The sequence below is a fragment of the Hyperolius riggenbachi genome, chromosome 8 (assembly GCF_040937935.1).
Source record: "Hyperolius riggenbachi isolate aHypRig1 chromosome 8, aHypRig1.pri, whole genome shotgun sequence".
NCBI classification, from domain to species: domain Eukaryota; kingdom Metazoa; phylum Chordata; class Amphibia; order Anura; family Hyperoliidae; genus Hyperolius; species Hyperolius riggenbachi.
The window spans coordinates 227,472,640-227,485,569 of record NC_090653.1 but is presented as its reverse complement, the minus strand read 5'-3'; the positions used below and the strand labels follow the sequence as shown (position 1 = coordinate 227,485,569).

At 43.5% G+C, this 12,930-nt stretch overlaps 1 protein-coding gene across 1 annotated transcript in view; it reads right to left on the bottom strand.

Moving 5' to 3' along the window:
• Positions 1–209: 209 nt before the first annotated feature.
• The window catches only part of MECP2 (methyl-CpG binding protein 2), a 57,621-nt gene continuing 44,900 nt past the window's right edge, over positions 210–12,930 (bottom strand). Inside the window, exons 2-3 of the mRNA XM_068248241.1 lie at positions 6,658–6,999; positions 210–1,527 (exon numbers count right to left, since the gene is read on the bottom strand). Coding sequence (XP_068104342.1) covers positions 519–1,527; positions 6,658–6,999 — 1,351 coding nt within the window. The 3' untranslated portion in view covers positions 210–518. The remainder of the gene's footprint in view (positions 1,528–6,657; positions 7,000–12,930) is intronic.

Sequence of the window (12,930 nt, the reverse complement as noted above, 5' to 3'; positions counted from 1 at the left end):
CCATGGGACACAATCATTTGGCAATACTGTGGTCTGGACTAAATCAAACCCCATATATTTTATTTGTATTTACCACAGGTAAAGTAATTATAGGCAAGACGCTGATCTGCAGCATGTGAACCCCACTAAAGATGGCACGGGGATTGAAGTGTGCTAGACAGGAGCAAAGCTTAAGTTGGCATACCTAAAACATTAAGTAGACAGCCCACCTTGGTCAGTAGTATGATGCAGAGTAAGCCATGATCAAAGGAGCCTATTTAATATAGAAAAAGTGCAAAGCTGCTTCTGTCTCTGTTAGAAGTCTTCACCCCTGACTCACTGTGCTCGTCGGTATTAAAAAGATCCATAATTGACATTCACTCCCACCCTGAAGCTACGAAACTCCAAGCTACAGGAGGAAAAATAGATTTTTTTTTTCTTTACTTCATTTTAGGGAAGCTTTGTCAGAGCCCTACTCACAAGGAGAAGAGACAACAGCTGCCTTTATTTAACCGTTTTCTGTTTGTATATTCGCAAAGTCAGCTAACTCTTTCGGTCACTGGCGTTCTTGTGTCAACAGGTTCCTCCCTTGTAGGCCTTTGTACAGATGAAGAAACAATGTCCTTTCTTTCGCCCTCTGCTCGGTTTCTGCACTTTTCTACTGGCTGAGTTTTTGGTGGCTCCTGTGCGCAGCCATCGCTTTCTGGTACTTTTTCCTCTTTGCAAATTTTGACACTCAAGTCCTGTGGCTCTTGGGCACTTATACTGTCCTTTGAAGTCTCTGGCCCCGAGCTTGTTGTTGTCGATGCCTTGGATTCGGAGTGATGATGGTGGTGGTGATGGTGGAGATGCTGCTGCTCCTTTTTAGGTAAACTGCTCTTGCTTTTAGGGCTACTCTCTTTACTTTTGCTTTCTGGGCTTTTTGACGGTTTTGGTACTTTTGGACTCTTTTCTATGACAGTGGAAGGGATCTCTGGGGTCTCTGCTTCCTTAACCTCTGTGGTCACAGTTTCCCGTGTCTTACGTTTCTTTATCGGTAATACATTCTCTAAGAGAGGCTTAACGGAAGACTCTTTGATTGCTTTTTTCTTAGCAGCTTCAGCTGCAGCAGCAGCAGCAGCAGCGATGGCACTGCCTGGCTTGCGACCCCGTTTTTTAGGGGCCGCTGTTGGGTCAGTTTCTGATTTTCTTTTCCGGCCTGGGCGTTTTATAACAAGGACCTGTTCTGATGTAGTCGCTTCTTCCTTACTTATAGGCATTTTGACTAGAAGCTTTCCAGGAGTCTTCTCAACGACTCTCTTGACCTGTACACCCTCTAGCTTGACTGTTGGCTTTGCTTTCCCGCTTCCTTTTGGCCTTCCTCTTCCTCGGCCAGTGCCAATGGGTTTCTGAGCCTTGGGTTTTTTTGGCGGCTTCTGCTCTCGCCGTGATGGACTTCCTCTCCCAGTTACAGTGAAGTCAAAATCATTGGGGTCAAGGGATGTGTCTCCTACCTTTTGGAAGTATGCGATCAGCTCAACTTTGGACCGAAAGGCTTTTCCACTTGGGCTATGTACAAAAAAAAAAAAGAAAAACAGATGGTAAGTCATAGTAGATAAACAGTGGATATTTTAACTATCTCTGTATTGCTGATATAAGTGTTGAGTAAAGGATGTATAATTTAACACGAGGGGACCAATACCATCACATAAAACGAGCTGTAAAGTAAGATGAACCAAATTGGTCAACCTTAAAGGGACTCCGAGCAGTGCCTGTGGGTATGCCTTTAAGCATACAAACAACTAATTAATTATATCCTCACACCTACCAGCAAGATGTTTGTAACTATATCCCCCTGGGTTCCTTGTATTTCATTGCATTGTGCTGAATGGAGCTGCCGACACTGGGGAAAGTGTCGTCCTGTGTAATACAATGCTGGACTCCAAAAAGTGCAGAAACTATGGAAAGATGCATATAATTTTGAAGCTCTCTTTCTCCTCTTTTCAATGATATATAAACCGCCACCCTACGCCTTTTAGTTTTTGCTATTTTCGAGATCGAAATTGCAGCGGTCGCGATTTCGATCGCGAAAATAGCGAAAACTAAAAGGCGTTTTATAAATCATTGGAAAGAGGAGAAAAAGAGCTTCAAAATGATATGCATCTTCCCATAGTTACTGCACTGCTCGGAGTCCCTTTAACTTACAAATTCGGTTCTGCTGCTCATGTAATGTTATTTATTATATATAAAAGATTCCTGTGTATATATCAAATATACAGTCACAATCAGATATGTATATCTTTTTTTTTTTTTTAAATACAGTGACTGTTTTACTGCAGCAGCACAAGTAACTGCTTTTTGATTGGTTTATTATTTCATTTTTGTGGATGTGGACTAAGCACTGCTATAACCGTATATACAAAGTTATTTATTTCCTCTACATAACGCCTTCAGAGGCGAATCACAAGACGCAGTGCTTGTTGCTGTTGTGTTTTTTTTCCTTACAAGTTATTTATGATGACCATTATCTGAACAATAGAACAGTTTATCATGTTTTTTCTTTTAATTACAGTTTAAATTGATTAGGAGTTGAAGCATTTTTACAACTCCAGGTACCCACAAATTGTTCCAACTCCTTGACTCCAACTCCACAGCCCTGATATAAAGAATGATTTCTGAAATAAACTGTGATGGATTGGGCAATATGAAGAACATAATTTGAATGAATGTGTAAAGACTTTTCATGTCCTTTAGGTGGTGCTCTAAGTTCAAAATCTGTGTTCTTGTTGTGTTACTGCTAATTGTACTGCAGAAAAAAAAAACACATTCAGAGGTTAACTAGTAATGCTGACTATATACTATAAAAATTTCTTTTTGATCGTAAGTACGATCGCATCTCCAATCAATATTATGATCAACATTACAATTGACCGACCAGAAAAAAACATTGTGGCTCGGTGTTCTGATCATAATATAATTCAGTTCATAAACCCTTAAACCCACTTCAATTTACGATTGATTAGATGTTATTGTCTGATCAAAGGTCTAATTATGCAAAAAAAATAAAATTGTACAGTGTATGGCTACCTTAAATCTGGCCATACACTATATAATTAATTTAACCAATCAGACATTCAATAAGACAAAAATGATCTAATTGGGCAAAAATTTAAGTTGATTTAACCATTTCCCCACCGCTGGTACGTATATTTACACTTCTAAAAACTTCACTTAAAGGGACTCCGAGCAGTGCAGAAACTATGGAAAGATGCATATCATTTTAAAGCTCTCTTTCTCCTCTTTCCAATGATATATAAACCGCCGCCCTACGCCTTTTAGTTTTCGCTATTTTCGTGATTGAAATTGCAGCGGCCGTGATTTCAATCGCGAAAATAGAGAAAACTAAAAGGCGTATGGTGACGATTTAGGGGTCGTCAGAAAGAGGAGAAAGAGAGCTTTAAAATGATATCCATCTTTCCATAGTTACATTGTATTACACAGGGCGACTTTTTCTGCTGAATGGAGCTGCTGACTTTAGGAAAAAGTCGCCCTGTGTAATACAATGTAACTATGGAAAGATGGATATAATTTTAAAGCTCTCTTTCTCCTCTTTCTGACGACCCCTAAATCGTCACCCTACGCCTTTTAGTTTTCTCTATTTTCGCGATCGAAATCACGGCCGCGGCAATCTCAATCGCGAAAATAGCGAAAACTAAAAGGCGTAGGGCGGTGGTTTATATATCATTGGAAAGAGGAGAAAGAGAGCTTTAAAATGATATGCATCTTTCCAAAGTTTCTGCACTGCTCGGAGTCCCTTTAAAAACCAGGAGCGAAGATATACATACTGCTTTGTTTACCTCAATAATAATAATAATAAAGAATATGGCAACTTCCATAGGTCTCCCACCTCAGATTCCTTTTAAAAACTTTGGGACAGCCGCTAGTTAAAACTACACCTCCCTTGTGACTGCCTAAGCCTTATGCGGTATAATTTTAACACTGGTGGCTCCCATGCACAGGACAAGATCGCATGTCCCTGCTGTCACAAATGTCCGCTGTCTAAAGACAGTTGCACTCAGTATCTTGGTCAGGAGCCGATTTCATGGGCTCCAGACCCCCTGATCACTGTGTGTTAGGAAGGGAATCAGGAAGTGAGCAAAGAAAAGGACTCTGGTCCTTAAAGGGAACTTTAACTGTATAAAACATTTGTTTTAGCTTGCCCGGGGCTTCTACTAGCCCCCTGCAGCCGCACTTTGCCCGCACCTGGACAAACCGATCCTCTGGTCCCCGGCAGCAAGTCGGTTTTGTTTTTGGCAACTGACTAGTCGATGGCCACTGCGCCTGCACTGCCCTGGCTGAGCATGTCCTCGATCATGCTCCTGTCACAGGAAGTGTCCTGGGCATGCGCAGTACAAGATCATACTGCACATGTGGGCTATGCAAGCACATTGGCAATCAATTAGCCAGTCGCCAAAAACTAAATTGCAGGAGACCGGAGGATCTATTTGTCCAAGCGCGGGCACAGGGTGACTGCAAGGGGCTAGTAGAAGCCCCAGGTAAGTTAAAAAATTTTTTTATATACATTTAAAGTGGAACTGAAGACTGAAGAGTGTGGAAGGAGCGCTTTTCCTCACGTGTCTAACACTGTGGTTGCTGGTACTGCAACCTATGTTTGTGAGTACCTCTTTTTTCTACCAATCTATGCATCTGGCACAACTAGATACTACAGTATAGAGGACACCTGGGGTCTCGTTTTTTTGTTTTTTTTTGTTTTTGGAAGAGCCTTCAGACTACTCCCGATGCCTTTGTGTACTGAGTGTTAAATCCTCAAAGGGCAGAAACAGGCATCGTGAAGCATAGGTACAAGAGAGCTAAAAAAAATAATTTTTATGGCCAGGTAAACTGACTTGACTGTGTCTTAAAAAGAGCAAGCAACTACAGTTGTGAGTGCAAACACTACATGCATATGTGATGTTAATGCGGAGTGCTTCACATGTAAGTGAAGGTGGTGCCCAACTGCTTCGTTGCTTTTTAAATACCTGTAGGATTTAAAGTGTACCAGAGGTGACATGATGAGATAGATATGTGTATGTACAGTGCAAAGCATACAAATAACTAGGTTTGTTCCTTTTCTTTTTTTTTCCTGCCTGAAAGAGGAGCTGTCAGCCATACTATCTCAGAAAAAAACTCACATATATTAGTAGATAAATACTTGCTCTACTTAAATAACATATTACCCATTTTGATTTCAGTGGGTTTTGTATAGTAAATAAATAGAATTCTGTTTCTGTCAGTTTCCATTTTGGAATCCCTGTGTCTGAAGCCAATACTGATGTCATTTCCTCCCTTACCCTGTTTCCTCTCCTCTCTCTGATTTAGTATGTTTGCCCGCCCTCCTTCCAGTCTTCAGACACTCCCACACAGCTCTGCAGTAAGAAGTGCATCGTCACAAATCATGGTGCGACTGCAGACCTGGTTTATTTGTATGGATCGGATTTCAGCTTTCTCAGCACAAGAAATATTGCCCAATCAGAGAGGAAAAGAGGTGTGGGAGGGGAAGACAGGAGTGAAAGAAACTTCAGCCAATAAGGGTGCATTAATTATGTCTGAGGGGAAAAGGGGAAGGAAGTAAAGAAGAAGAAAAAAAAAACAGCATGCACTGCAACTTTTCTTTTGCGGGAGATGTACCAAATAAAGAGCCAGGGGACCTGGTAAATGATATTCTATTGAGAAGAAAATTAGTGATTTTTAACCTTTGGATTGCCTGGTTAGCATCCTTATTATTTGTTTACTAGTTAATAATAGAGAACTGAATTTTGATTTTATGCCTAATAGCGACTCTTGAAAGAGTTACACATTAAGAAGTTACACAAGTGACAGTTTCTCTCCAGGGTTGGACCTGGTCGGACTGCAGCACAACCCTCACAGATAAGGAATTACAGCCATAAAACTGTTGCAGGGGATAGATAAAAAGGTCAATAGTTCATATATTTTACCTCTTGGTCAGAGACTGTGTGAGAGGCTGTATCATTTATATGAGACAATACAAAATGTAACCTAATTTTTGAAGCCTTTAAAAGAAAATAAACCTGTGGGATTCTATAAACGTACTTTTCAGGAGTAGGAGGATAGATTAAATAGTTTATCTCATAAGTTTATTTTCCCCTTGGGTTTTGGATTACTTTTTATAAATAAAGGTGTTTTGTTGTCAGCAATAAGTCATCACCCCTTGTGTTTGAGTGGTCCTCATATTGACAATATGTTATGATGAACAGGAAGTGTGTTCTCATACATCAAGGATAACTGGAAAACGTCATAGCTATATTCATAAAAAAAAAAAAAATATTATGGCAGTTATCAACATGCAGGTGCATGCGCGCGCACTATTACGGTTGCCCACAGGGGCTGGGATTCAATCCCTGGGCAACAGTTTGGGGTTGAGTTCTGTATAGAGGGGTTGCTAGCCTCTGTTGCTTTGGAGGTGGACGGACAGACAACGGTTCGGGCACACAAAAGAGCAGAACGGAGCAGGGAGGCTGCCTCGGCCAGAAAGCCATCTAGCATGTGCCGCACAAAGCTTTAAAGTTTAAATTACAGATCCACTCTAAAATAATACCCACCCCTCCCTACAAATTTCTTTTGCAGTATTCTCTACTCTAAACTTGGAAGGCCTTTTTCACAATCTACCGGACCACTTACTTGATCAAATAAACGTCGTATTTTCCAGCTGAACGGCCAGACTTCCTCTGTTTGAGCTTTCTTGTCCAGCCTTCAGGAAGAGTGGGATCATCATACATAGGCCCTCTGTCTCTAATAACAGAGCGTCTCTGCTTAGGGGAAGCGGAGGCTTCAGGAACTGCCGGCGCAGCAGTCTCTGTGCTTTCCAGTACTTCAGCTTTCCGTGCTTCAGTGGGTTCTTCTGTCTGCTGCGTAGATGGGTGGGCTTCTTCAGGAAGCTCTTCGCCATTGTTTTTATCTTTTTTAACTTTCCGGAATTTAGGTGGTTTATCCTTTTGATCTAAATCTTCTGGTTTCTCTTCCCTTCAAAAAAAAAGAAAAAAAAGTTGCAAATTAGCTTTTACAAACTTTTTTTAGTGTGGTTTGCCTTCTCAAATATGAATTATCGCAAACACCTTCTGTTTTAAGTGTGTAACTTTGGCTACCCACAATGCACCACTGCTGAATATGCAAATTATCTTTTTGTGCCCTGAAGCCAGGCTTACATCCAGAACCGCTGGTGTATAGCAAGGCTATAGCTACGTTTGTGATCGCAAAAGCGCTGCATGCAAGGTTTTGTGAGTGTTCGTGAAAAAAACGTAACGAACTTGCAACAATTTTCAGTGTGAAACAGTCCAGAGTAAGCAAGAATTTGAAGTGTGGATCATTTCTTGGTGATGTATGTGTGCTCCCTGCCTAAGCTATTCCACTCTGCATTGCCATTACTAAGCACTCAGCACCAGGGAATCTGTGGCCTTGATACATTTATGCAAGTCTTTTGACCTATTTATACACTGTAAAGCCCAAATACTGCCAGCAAGATTTCCTATACTTCACCATCAGGGAAAAAGCCTGACAGTGGTCTTGACATAATTTAGTTGGGCTTTAAAGGAAAAGTCACAAACTTGGCTTCCTGAATTTACTCTCAAATGCCCCAATTAGCTGCTATTACTCAATTTTAAACAAGATCAATGAGTTGTATATAATTCCGAGTTGTTGCTTATTTTTATGCAGCTTGAAAAAAAAAAAAAAAAAAAGACTAATACACAAAAATCTGCATCCAAACATCGTCCAGGTAATGATATTGAAAGAATATCTGCTTGGATTAAGCAAAAAAAAAAAAAAAAAAAAAAAAAAAAATTGCAGGAAGACCAGTGCAGCAAATAAACCCCCTGCACGTTTGCCAGTCATTAGAGGAAGAGATATTAGGCAACCATTTCTAACCACTTAATCCTATCTGGATTACTATAGTCGTCTTGATAGGAGGCCACTCTGGTCTATCTGGACACGTAGACACATCCAGAGTTTCCGCACACGTGCGCCTGCCACTCGATCCCGGCGGCATTTAATGGGGCGGCAATGGGAGAAGGAGAACTAATATTCCCCGATCCAATCAGTGTCTGGAATGAATGGACATGATCGATCAGGGGCCATGTCCATTCAGAATATTGAAAGTAAAGTGACGTGTGGAGAAAAAAAACAAAACAAAACCCTAGGATAGTGTTTTGTAGCGCCATCTAAGTGGGAAAGGTTAAAAATACACTCGGTAAATTTTAATAAAAAATTAATAAAGTTAATCCTTTAATTAATAAAGTTAATCCTTTCTACTCCTTCTAATAGTTGCTTTAGAGATTCAGATTTTTTTTAATATGTATGACATGAAGGTATATTACTGTTATGTTGGATACAATGACTGGATACAAAAACCACAAAACAGAAACAAATTCCTAATACATTGTCCCCATACATACGTATCATTGCTTATTTTAAAACTATAGGGAAAGGGGAATTGGCGAAATTGTGTATTTTGTTTTTTTGCTTCTTATATTTCCCTATAAAATGCATAGAAAATAAATTACTGAAAACAAGTATCACCCCCCAAAAAAGCCTAATTTGTGGCAACCTCCCCCCCCAAGATATAGATCATTTACTTATGATCAGTAGTGATTGATAAAGTCATTGGCGAATTAATGGCTAGAGCGCTGACAGGGGAAAATTGCTTCCGTCCTTGAGGTGAAAACAACCATAGGCTGAAGTGGTTAATAGCAGCGGATTGACAGACATACTGCACTCTGTTAGTAGATTAATGCATTTAGTTTTACTACCAGAAAATTTCTAATTATCATTTGCTGTAAAGATATTGGCAGAGCACTGACTCTTACTGGCAGAAAACCTGTAAGTAGCTGGCAGGACAATTTTATATTTTTAAGTATAATGAAGATACTGATCTGTCCATTGTTGTAGAACACTACATAATTATGGAAACATATAAACCTGAATAGTAAATCTTAAAGATGTATGACCAAAATTACAAACAAAAAAAACCTCCAAAACAAACAATCAGTTGAGGCACTCAAGTCTACTACATTTCAGCTAAGAGGCACTTTTTGATGCGTTTTCTGAAACTTTTGAGCAATAAACTCTTAAAAATCTGAATTGAGTTTTTGATCGCTACATGTGCTACTTCACCACCACAGGAGAAGTAAGCTTATCATACCTTTCCTTTTTATATTCGGTTGTTTTAACTTTTTGAGCGCCTCCACCATTTTACATTTATAGTATTTACTAGCTGATGACCCAGTGTTGCCCAGGTATGCATTTGGTTGTTGTTGGCTCTGCCTACTTTTTCTAACCTTGAAAAGCTTTGTGAATTATGCCCATTGTCTCCAGCACCTATCCTCCCTCATCTCAAAAATAGCCGCCAGTCTGTCAGGGGTCCTGTACCCTCTGCCACAACTACCAATGCAAAAGTTTAACTAAGAACTACAGGCATCTGTAATTTCCTTTCAAATTTCATTGCATTATCTGGGTCCATGGCATTTGGGCTATAATTTTGAAATATTAATTTTAATCAAAAATAGTGTTGCAGCATTGACATATTTGAATTTGAAACCTTGTTCCGAATTCAGCTGATCAGAGGCTGAATCTTCATACATGCGCACCATAGCAGAAGGGGTGTTGACTCACCCTTATAGACGCCTCTTTGGGCTGCCTTCATATACAGTATGTTTTTTGTTAAATTCTGAATAAATAATGACGGACACAAATTACTTCTGTCAGCCTCAAGTTATTTCAGAGGCAATTATGGATTGTGCTTTTTCTCGTGGATGGGTACCAACAAGTTTGTCTACATATTAACAGGTATTTGTAAGTTCTCCTTTGAAGAAGATGTATACATATAGCTATACTTTAACTCTGATGTTCCCATTGCTCAGATATCTTCGCTTCATTCCTTGTTTATTTTCTCCTCAGTTGGCAGCAATAGCCACTCTATATTTTCAGAATCAGAAGAAAGCTAGATGCAGATCCTCGGTGTAGATACAATATATTCTGCAGCTTTAGCCAGCAGGATTAGATGATAGTGTGCATTAGTAACACAATGCAATTTAGGAATGCAGAACATGTCAGAGATGGCATTTATACTTACCCGGGGCTTTCTCCAACCCCCTGTCCTCTTAGGGCACTCCGTTCAGTCAATACGACTCCCGGTAATCCGGGCAGTCGCATGCTTCTGCACATGCGTGGTTGGGCCGCGAGTGCACCCCCTCATCACGCTCCTGTCTCATGGAGCATTCTGCACCTTGACTGGCGGCGACTGACCGGATTACTGGAAGTCGTACCGGAAGAACGAAGGGGCTGAAGAGGACGGCTCATGGGGCTGGAGAAAGCCCCGGGTAAGTATAAATTAGCGATAGTGTACCATCCAGGCTCGGACAGAGCCGCCGAACCACCGACGGTCCCATCGGTGGGCCCCGACCCGACTGCCCCTCCTCCTGACCTGGGGCCCCCTAGAAGGCGTGCGCTGCATGGGAGAGCCGGGGAGGGCAGCCCGACTGTTTTTTTTGTTTTTTTTATGTCCCTTAAAAAAAACTATTTTCCCCGGGGGGGCCCCCTCCTATCCTCCCCCTCCCTCACCTCGGAGGGCCCCCCTCCTGTTACGAGCGGCGGCGGTTACAGCAAAGTTCCTGCGAGGTATAGCAGAAGATAGAGGTCCAGCTGCCTCCCGGGCTACGCTGTCTCCTCTATGCCGCTCGCACTGCTTCCTGGTTTAGTGCGAGCGGCATAGAGGAGACAGCGACTGGGAGGCAGCTGGACCTCTATCTTCTGCTATACCTCCCCGGAAGTTTGCTGTACCCGCCGGCCGCCGCTCGTAACAGGAGGGGGCCCTCCGAGAGTCCGAGGTGAGGGAGGGGGAGGATAGGAGGGGGCCCCCGGGGAAAATAGTTTTTTTTAAGGGAAAAAAAAACAACAAAAAAAACAGTCGGGCTGCCCTCCCCGCGGCTTGTAAGGAGGGGGGACACCCAGGTGAGGGGGAGCATAGGAGTCGGGGCCCCCACTGGCTACCCACCCGGCTACCTAACTGCCCACCCTCCCACCCGGCTACCTAACTGCCTACCCTCCCACCCGGCTACCTAACTGCCTACCCTCCCACCCTTCTGCCTACCCTCCCACCCGGCTACCTAACTGCCCACCCGGCTACCTAACTGCCTACCCTCCCACCCGGCTACCTATCTACCCACCCGGCTACCTAACTGGCTGCCCACCCGGCTACCTATCTACCCACCCAGCTACCTATCTGCCTACCCTCCCACCCGGCTACCTAACTGCCCACCCGGCTACCTAACTGCCTACCCTCCCACCCGGCTACCCTTCTGCCTACCCTCCCACCCGGCTACCTAACTGCCCACCCGGCTACCTAACTGCCTACCCTCCCACCCGGCTACCTATCTGCCCACCCGGCTACCTATCTGCCCACCTGGATACCTATCTACCCACCCAGCTACCTATCTGCCCACCCGGCTACCTAACTGCCTACCCTCCCACCTGGCTACCTAACTGCCCACCCGGCTACCTATCTACCCACCCAGCTACCTATCTGCCTACCCTCCCACCCGGCTACCTATCTGCCCACCCGGCTACCTATCTACCCACCCGGCTACCTATCTACCCACCCGGCTACCTATCTACCCACCCAGCTACCTATCTGCCTACCCTCCCACCCGGCTACCTATCTGCCCACCCGGCTACCTATCTACCCACCCAGCTACCTATCTGCCTACCCTCCCACCCGGCTACCTAACTGCCTACCCTCCCACCCGGCTACCTATCTACCCACCCGGCTACCTAACTGGCTGCCCACCCGGCTACCTATCTACCCACCCAGCTACCTATCTGCCTACCCTCCCACCCGGCTACCTAACTGCCTACCCTCCCACCCGGCTACCTAACTGCCTACCCTCCCACCCGGCTACCCTTCTGCCTACCCTCCCACCCGGCTACCTAACTGCCCACCCGGCTACCTAACTGCCCACCCGGCTACCTAACTGCCCACCCGGCTACCTATCTACCCACCCGGCTACCTATCTACCCACCCTGCTGTCACAAGAGCCCCACTGGCCGTGAACACGCAAAACCGTCCGATCCGATTCTAGCACACAGATTGAGAGCTATGGACGCAATCTGCGTAGAATTGGCGGAGTTTGAGCGTCACGACGCAGTAGGGAGCCTGTGAGGTTACGAAAATACACTTTTACTCCAACCCAGGGGTAGATTTGCCACCATCTCTGTTTTCTATCAGCCCAGAGAAAACTGCTAACTGGCTATAGACCTGTGAAACAAACAACCGGTTGAAACTGTGCAATTCCTATCTATCTATCAAAACAGTAGCGTCCCTTCGGAAGTTTAGGTCTCGTCTGTGTATACTGAATAGAAGGTTTTACTGAGAGGTAAAGACCTTTTAAAAAGCCTTTATTTGTTACAATATAAATAATTAATATATACAGACAATCGTGAACAATTGAACGATGAGAGACAGTGATAACACAGTACATAAAAGAAAAAAGGATAAAAAGAACGAATACTTATGATTCTGTGGAAAGTCCGTTCGGGAAAAGACAAAGTTCCTTTGTTGCAGTTAGTTCGCAATATGGCCGAACCACATGGCCGTTGCTCCGCCTGCAAGATGGCCACTGCTATTTCCCCAAGCAGTGGCAGTCTTTTCGGTATGATGGAAAGTGGGGGAATTGGCTGGGGGTCCTCATGCAATCAGTTTTGAGCACTGACATTTCTGGGCGGAGTCTCAAGCTCAGCCCAGGGGCGTGTCAGGCAGTGAGTTCTCAGGGGAGGAACTTCCAGCCATCCACAAAATATGTCCAATTTCATACCCCGCCGGGGTTTTGTCGCACATGCAAACCGATTTCATATTCAGATTGGGCTGAGAATACACGTTCATAGGACATCAAACTTGCAATATTT